This window comes from Triticum aestivum, chromosome 1A, assembly GCF_018294505.1.
Source record: "Triticum aestivum cultivar Chinese Spring chromosome 1A, IWGSC CS RefSeq v2.1, whole genome shotgun sequence".
Classification (NCBI taxonomy): Eukaryota; Viridiplantae; Streptophyta; class Magnoliopsida; order Poales; family Poaceae; genus Triticum; species Triticum aestivum.
The window spans coordinates 364,906,576-364,915,287 of record NC_057794.1 but is presented as its reverse complement, the minus strand read 5'-3'; the positions used below and the strand labels follow the sequence as shown (position 1 = coordinate 364,915,287).

The following is an 8,712-nucleotide window of genomic DNA, read 5'->3' as shown; positions in this document are numbered from 1 at the left end:
TCCCGTTATCAACGACATCCAATGTCCATGGTCAGGAAACCGTAACCATCTATTGATTAACGAGCTAGTCAACTAGAGGCTTACTAGGGACATGGTGTTGTCTATGTATCCACACATGTATCTGAGTTTCCTATCAATACAATTCTAGCATGGATAATAAACGATTATCATGAACAAGGAAATATAATAATAATCAATTTATTATTGCCTCTAGGGCATATTTCCAACAGTTAGAATCATTACTGTGTAATCTAGATTATTGACTCTAGTGCAAGTGGGAGACTGAAGGAAATATGCCCTAGAGGCAATAATAAAGTTATTATTTATTTCCTTATATCATGATAAATGTTTATTATTCATGCTAGAATTGTATTAACCGGAAACATAATACATGTGTGAATACATAGACAAAAACAGAGAGTCACTAGTATGCCTCTACTTGACTAGCTCGTTAATCAAAGATGGTTATGTTTCCTAACCATAGACATGAGTTGTCATTTGATTAATGGGATCACATCATTAGGAGAATGATGTGATTGACTTGACCCATTCTGTTAGCTTAGCACTTGATCGTTTAGTTTGTTGCTATTGCTTTCTTCATAACTTATACATGTTCCTATGACTATGAGATTATGCAACTCCCGTTTACCGGAGGAACACTTTGTGTGCTACCAAACGTCACAGCGTAACTGGGTGATTATAAAGGTGCTCTACAGGTGTCTCTGAAGGTACTTGTTAGGTTGGCGTATTTCGAGATTAGGATTTGTCACTCCGATTGCCGGAGAGGTATCTCTGGGCCCTCTCGGTAATGCACATCACTCAAGCCTTGCAAGCATTGCAACTAATAAGTTAGTTGTAGGATGATGTATTACGGAACGAGTAAAGAGACTTGTCGGTAACGAGATTGAACTAGGTATTGAGATACCGACGATCGAATCTCGGGCAAGTAACATACCGATGACAAAGGGAACAACGTATGTTGTTATGCGGTCTGACCGATAAAGATCTTCGTAGAATATGTAGGAGCCAATATGAGCATCCAGGTTCCGCTATTGGTTATTGACCGGAGACGTGTCTCGGTCATGTCTACATAGTTGTCGAACCCGTAGGGTCCGCACGCTTAAAGTTCGGTGACGACCGTAATTAAGGTTTTTGTGTTTTGATGTACCTAAGGTTGTTCGGAGTCCCGGATGTGATCAGGGACATGACGAGGAGTCTCGAAATGGTCGAGACATAAAGGTTGATATATTGGAAGCCTATATTTGGATATCGGAAACGTTCCGGGTGAAATCGGGATTTTACCGGAGTACCGGGGGGTTACCGGAACCCCCCGGGGGGTTATTGGGCCTACATGGGCCATAAGGGAGAAGAGGAGGGCCGGCCAGGGCAGGCCGCGCGCCCCTCCCCCCCTAGTCCAAATAGGACAAGGAAGGGGGGCGCCCCCCCCCCCTTTCCTGTTTCTCCCTTCCTCCTTCCTTTTCCAACAAGGCAAGAGGGGGGAGTCCTACTCCCGGTTGGAGTAGGACTCCTTCAGGCGCACCCATAGGGCTGGCTGCACCTCCCCTCTCCCTCCTTTATATACTGAGGCAAGGGGGCACCCCATGACACACAAGTTGATCCTCGTGAACGTTCCTTAGCCGTGTGCGGTGCCCCCTTCCACCATATTCCACCTCGGTCATATCGTAGCGGTGCTTAGGCGAAGCCCTACGTCGGTAGAACATCATCACCGTCATCACGCCGTCGTGCTGACGAAACTCTCCCTCAACGTTTTGCTGGATCGGAACTCGAGGGACGTCACCGAGTTGAACGTGTGCAGAACTCGGAGGTGCCGTACGTTCGGTACTTGGATCGGTCGGATCGGGAAGACGTGCGACTACTTCCTCTACGTTGTGTCAACACTTCCGTTGCCGGTCTACGAGGGTACGTAGAAAACACTCTCCCCTCTCGTTGCTATGCATCACCATGATCTTGCGTGTGCGTATATTTTTTTTTTGAAATTACTACGTTCCCCAACACCGCTCCCAACACATCTCGTACCTGAACTGCCTCGGTCCCCGTGAAACTGCATGCTGCATGTCAAGCTGGAGGAAGATGGGAATATGATCAGAAGAAACCGCGTGCTTATGTTCCAGAATAGCTGTTGGAAAAGCCAAAGACCACGCTGGATTAGCGACGCATCTATCCAGCCGAACTCTAGCGTAAGTTCCTCCTGCCACCTTTTTTCAAACGTCCAGTTGATTCCAGTGAAGCCTATATCTGACAAACCGCATGTATCAAGCGCATCTCTAAATGCATCCATTTTTGCCTGACTTCTGTTTGCCACTCCGTCGTGCTCATGTGAGTATAACACCTCATTAAAGTCTCCTATAACCGCCCATGGCAGATCGTTAGCACCAACAATGCTGCGTAGCATGTCCCATGTTTTATATCTCTCCACTACCTGGGCCTCCCCATAGACGAAAGTGACCCTAGTTTTTATCTAAGCCAGATCATCTATCACAACATTAATATGATACTTGGAGTAACCATCAACCACTAGCTTTATTTCATCATTCCAAAAGATACCAAGTCCACCACTTCTCCCAGAACTACTAACTGCAAAACTATTGGTAAATCCTAATGAGCCTGCTAAATTCTCTACTCGAGAGCCCTCTATCTGAGTTTCGGCAATGCATAATACAGAGGGGGCAAGTTGCCTCGTTAGATCACGAAGCTCTTGAACTGTCGCGAGTTTGCCAGCCCCGCGATAGTTCCAACATAGTAGACTCACTGCGCATGGCGCGACTCCCCGTGGGAGCCCGCCAAATGCGCATCATTGTTTATTGTCAACACTAGACTCTTCACCATTGAGTTGTCTTGGGCTGGTAGAGAAAGCTTGTTCCTCTTTGGTTCCTGCTTGGATGGAGAGGTCACCGGTACATCTTGACTCTACTGCATAGGCAAAGGGTTGCTTGGTTGGGCAACAGGCATAGAGCTAGCTGAACCCCTCGAGTCCAGCATCACTAGGGCGCCCCTTTTCCTGTTATTTTTCGCATCATCCATTGCAATATCTTCCTTCATGTTCTCTGAAAGCTCCTGCTCATTCCACCTCTCCTGACTCCTCTGAGAAGAAACGCGGCCTCGTCCACGGCCACGACCCGATCTGCCACGCTCTCTTCCTTCTCCCGGTCCCCGGCCCGGTCCTCTGAACCACGATGCCCGCAAATTCTTGTAAACCAGAGCTTCAGGTGGATGAACACCATCACCGTGCTCCTTAAACTGGTGTCCAAGGTGGCCACACACAGCGCACCAGTCTGGTGATCGCTCGTATTTTACCAGAAAGATTTTCCTTTTCCCCTCTTTCACCATAGAGACTGCATTCTTTAGAGGAAGATGAACATTGATCTTAACCCTAACTCGTACAAAGTTGCCTTCAAAGTCTTGTGATTTTGGTTCAGCGTATATGTACTGCCCAATTTTCCCTGCTAGTGCTTTAATCATTGGGAAGTACCCGTCAGGAAAGTCATGTATCTGAGCCCATATATCAAGCATATCTAGATTCACCTCTGAAGGCTTAGTGAACCCGTCATACTCAGCAAGCACCACCGCGTTTCCTTTGAAGGTCCACGGTCCCTCCGCCATGACGCGTTCCCAATCATCGAGGCACGAGAACTGCATAGTGTACAGATTTTCTTCGAGCGGACGGATCTTTACCTCCTGCGCTAGGTCCCAGGCAACCCTCATGTTACGGAAGAACCAATATTGGCTGTAGTTCTTAGGGGTGTGAACTCTTGTGATAGCCATCCACCGCACCGCTGATTCAGATGGAACATCTTGCTCCTCGAAAACCACATCATCTAGGTCATCCTCAGTAATGCCCAGATTCTTCATCATCTCCTCAACATCGCTTGCCTCCGCGCCTGATCCAGACGCGCGGCTAGCCATACCGCAAACCCTAACCCGACGAAACAGCGATCACCAGGTTTGACGGAACCCTATCTGCCTTCTCCTCCTCCCGTAAACCCTAACAAGGCCGAGACCGGGGAACGATGCAAGATCGCCCCTTGATCAGTCCAAGCCTGGCTAGGGACCGGAGGAAGATCGGCGAGGGGATAGGATAGTCTCAACGGCGGCTCGGAGAGTCGCCAAGAGAAAACGAAACCCTAATAGGAGGGGAGAGTCTGCACTTGAGGTGTGAAGAATCTGGTCAGGGAAAGCCCATGTTCCAATCGAGCCCACCTCTTGGGTACAAAGGAGTACAAGGATAAATTCGATCCCTTATTCCGATTCTTTCTCCCCTATAAAAAGAGAAGTCTGATTCATTCTGAAATGTAAACGAGCACCCAAACAAGACCCTTCAACCCCAACGAGTCACCAGTCACCAGAGTTGTTGACCTTTGCCACTAAGCAAACAAAAAAAAAGTGGACTTCTGCAACACTGCGTCCAGTGAGACCTCAAGATGGAACGAGGGATTATATGGTTTTAAAGTTCCAAAATCAATGCAGTTCGGGAAAAAGTTATCCCAGAAATGATCAAATTCGTCGCACGTGATCATCGCTGTGCAGCCACACAAGCGGCATCGCAGGCAAGCTGCAAGCAGAGGAGTCAGTGGAAGTGTTGCAATACAAGAAAATATTTGCAAGTTTGAGTAGATGGGTCCATCAGTGAGCTTCGTACTACTCCCTCCGTTCCAAATTACAATGCTACCATCAGACAATACAATAAAGAGCAAGGATTAAAAGTTCATTTCTCTGTCAGGTTTACCAACGTAGATATGATATCATTTATCATCTGAGGGATAAGGGGGAGTTCATAATTTAGACTAGTATAACTCCTGAGCAGAGCAAAATTGATCAGCTATAATAACTGTCATTTGTACCAGAATAAGAAAGCCGGGCATTGCCCAATTACACTCTGGACAATCAAACGCTAGCCAGTACAAACAGAGCATTGCCTTCGCAAAATGATTAGCCTACACCTCAACAAAATTTGGAACATGATTCTACACAACTTATTCCAGGGACCTATAGTGGTGAGACCTGGGCAAAACTTTCAAGGAACAACAACAAATAATATAAGATCATACAACAAAAGGGTTACGCGAGGGAGGAAGACATGTTTAGAGAGGGAGGTCAGGCATTACTGTCGAGAGCACCCTTTAGCATATGCAACCCTTCCATCGAAATACTTCTCCGTACTCGGAATCTTGGGATCTCAATTTGAGGGGGTGGGTCTGCTGAGAAGCATACAACTACCGCAGTTAGGTTGTCGCAAGTGTCTCGTCTGAGCGCTTCCTGAACAAGTTCTCTTGAGCACCTTTCCGGATCGTTGTGGGCCATCAGCTCTTTCCGTACCATTGACACGGCACATTGGCTGGTCATCACATCCCAAAGGCCATCACATCCTATTATCAAGAACTCGTCTTCCTCGGTGAGTCTAACCTCCTGAAATTCAGGTTCTGGAGTGAGAGGGCTTATAGACCCTTTAGAACCTTTGACGTGCCAATCACCGATTGCCCTTGCTACAGATAGCTGACCGTTGAGATAGCCATCGAAGACTATGCCACCAAGGTTCTCAATCCTGAGCTTTTCACTCTTGCAGTTGGGTTTGTGATCTTTTGACAGCTCAACAGCTCGTCCTCGCTTTCCTAACACAGCTCGACAATCTCCTGCATTTGCAACAAGCAATGTCCTGTACCATTGAATGAGGTGGATGAGAGTATATCATAAGATGCAAATAACCAATCTAAAGATTGCAAACACAATACAGGTTCTACTCTGGTAATGTGTCAACTATTAAAGGCAAGGAGGCCCAGAGGACAGCTTGGTACAGCAAAGAACCTTGTGTTCGGTTGAGACATTAGGGGTTGAAGCAATAAATGTGAAGTAGCTGTCAGATATAAAGGATATGAAGTAGCCTCTATAATTTCAAAAATACTCCCTCCGTCCCATAATGTAAGACGTTTTTTGACACTATTATGGGACGGAGGGAGTAGGAAGGAATAGTGTCCAATTATTTACCACTAAAGTCGCAAAAATGCCTAACCAACAACCCAGTGAGTTCTTCTAACCAAGAATAACACAATACCCAGCTTCAAATCAGTTTCTTTTCTATGTCAACAAACTGGTTTTGATTTAACTCCTTGCAATATTATACAATGAATGGAAAACATTATTACAAACTCCCTCCGGTTGGTTTTATAAGTCAGGCATGGATTTTTAGGTCTTCAATTTACTAATAAAATATGTGTTATATGTCACAAAATAATATATTTAGAAACTTCATTCGACGACAAATCTGAAGATATAATTTTTGTGGCATTTAACACATGTTTCTTTAGGCAAATTGAAGACCAATACCCGTACCGGAGGGAGTACAATAACATTGACAGGTAAACCCAACCGGAGGGGGTGCAATAACATTCGACAGGTGTCTTCTTAGGATGCCTTGTGTCAGTAAAATTAAAAGTTTTGGTACTAGCACCAAAACTTAGTAACTTACCTGCCAAAAATAAGGGCCGTCAATGCTGTGGTCCCTGAATTGCGGTCAAGAGAATGGGAATCTGCAATCGCGTGATCAGCCTTTACAAATGCACTTCTGATTGCTTTCTCCATGCTGTTGGGGAAGTGACCATCTTCGATTATGAACTTCAGTAAGTTCTTCCGAACAAAACAGACTGCATCTGTACCACCATGACCATCAAACACCTGCAAATTATGTCAAGAAAATGTATCATTAAACATTAGTTGTGCTACGTAAAGTCAAATGCCACAAAAAAATTCCCCCACAAAACGAATAATTACTGCACTCAAGAACCAGGAGACGCCATTCATATGCAAGGCGTGGTTTTTCTTTAATTGAATACAGGGCCCAGTTTAGCATAAAAAACTGTAGAATTTCAATCCACAATACAGCTCTTACTGTTTAGAAAGAACTATTTCTCCTTCTGTTAAAAGCATGATTCAAGAAAGACACTTTTTGTTTGCAGAGGTTTCCATTGTACTAGCAAATAAGAAATGAAACTAAAAGCATCTATCAATGCTTATAATGAACTGATTCGCCTCAACGCAATCATTCAACCACAGTATTACAATCATTTCCACCATCATACGTCCACAACCGACGTAATCATGCATTTCCAAGTTGAGCAAATGAACACATCTAGAAGCTATTATCGCAGCATTAGTGCTGCACATAAGTCAGAATGGGTGGCATTATTATCACAGAAAAGTCACACCAGACTAAATCATTGATTCATAATGAGCACATGCATTGTCAAACAGTTAATGGGACAAGAACAGTGAGGAACCACCGGAGCGAAATTTATGGTAACTGTAATCCAACTCACCCCATAGAAAGCACCCGGTGCAGGGATAGCAGGGGTACGCATTCCGAGGTGCTCGATGAGGCTGTCGATGCAAACATGCTCGTCCTCCATGTAGGACTTTGGCCCGATATTGGCGCAGCTCCCAGACCGGAAGACCGGCAGGAAGGTGGGACGGATGTCTGCTGGTGAGATCAAGCTCAGTGTTCCCGAATCCAAGCCCTGCAAGAAAACAAAAGAGAAACACATAGTAGTTTGAGGAAATGGCCAGGCAATGAGCTGGAGGGGATAGTCAGTGTGGTTACCAAGTCTGTGGAGGCCGCGGCGATGCGCGCACTGCTGGCGCAGTGGCGTATGGCCGTGAGCTGGTGACGCGGCGGCTTCCGGGCCATGGGGCTACCGGTGGCGCTGCCGCCGCTACTGGGTGGGGTCTCCGGGTCAACGCCTCCGCTCATGATGTCTGGGGCTCTTGGCTACTCTGTTCTGTTGGTGATCAGAGACAGTACAAGAAACAAAATCATTTGAGGAAAAAAAGATGCAACTTTCCGCTCCTGAAAGCTAGGAACGATTAGAGACGAAGAACATTTCCGGATTGCTGGGAGATTGAAAGCAGTCCTCCCGATCGGCCATGATTAGAGCCGTACCAATCACGCCGCCATGATAATAATATCTAATCGAGCGAAAAAAAGGAACACCCGTAGCATCAATAACAGGAAAGAATTGAAATCCGCTTCCCTCCCGCCCGTGCAACGATTGGAACCAATAGCCGCGCCCGGGACGGCGCCATTTCCGCCGCCCCGGGACCTCCGTGGGCGCAGGCGAGCAAAAGAAATCCCTCCTCCCGCACTGCCCCAACAGCCGACCAAGAACGATCCGATTTCTCCACGACGACCACGACGAATCCGTCCATCCGGGCGAACGAACGAACCGAAGATGCAGAGTTGCGGACAGGACATGTCAGATCAGGGAGGTGCCGGGCAGGCAGGGAGGGAGGAGCGCTCACCACCGGAGAAGGGAGAAGGGCCGTCGCCGCAGCCGCGCCGTGCGATGCGCCGGGTAGGAGGAGGAGCTGGTGGCGACGATGGGGGAGGAGCGTGCAGGAGGTCGTGGATGGGGAGGAGCTCGTGGCGGATTTGGGGACGGGGGCGGGGCGAGGTGAGGAGGGAGAGGGGGCTGGTCTTGGGGGCGGGCGGGCGGGCGAGATGGTTCGTGTGATCCCATCTGCGGCGCAGCTGTGCACGGCTGGATGTGGGTGGGGTGCGGCTCCGGTGTGCATTCCGTGTCTCTGTCGGGTCCGCCCGTCCGTCCCTCCCTTCCCTCGCTTTCTTTCTGCGTGCATAAAATAATGCCCGTCTACTGCTTTCTGCTTGGACCTTTTCGCCCCTTTCCTGCTGCTGTCTTAGATTTT

General features: G+C 47.4%; 1 protein-coding gene across 1 annotated transcript; it reads right to left on the bottom strand.

Moving 5' to 3' along the window:
- Positions 1-4,821: 4,821 nt before the first annotated feature.
- Positions 4,822-8,504, bottom strand: LOC123051241 (probable protein phosphatase 2C 47). The gene is made up of 5 exons (XM_044474075.1): positions 8,308-8,504; positions 7,610-7,787; positions 7,329-7,526; positions 6,482-6,687; positions 4,822-5,671 (listed from the first exon to the last, which is right to left on the bottom strand). Exons 2-5 carry the CDS (start codon positions 7,757-7,759, stop codon positions 5,113-5,115), a joined length of 1,113 nt encoding a protein of 370 aa, XP_044330010.1. The 5' UTR covers positions 7,760-7,787; positions 8,308-8,504; the 3' UTR covers positions 4,822-5,112.
- Between the last annotated feature and the right edge of the window lie 208 nt (positions 8,505-8,712).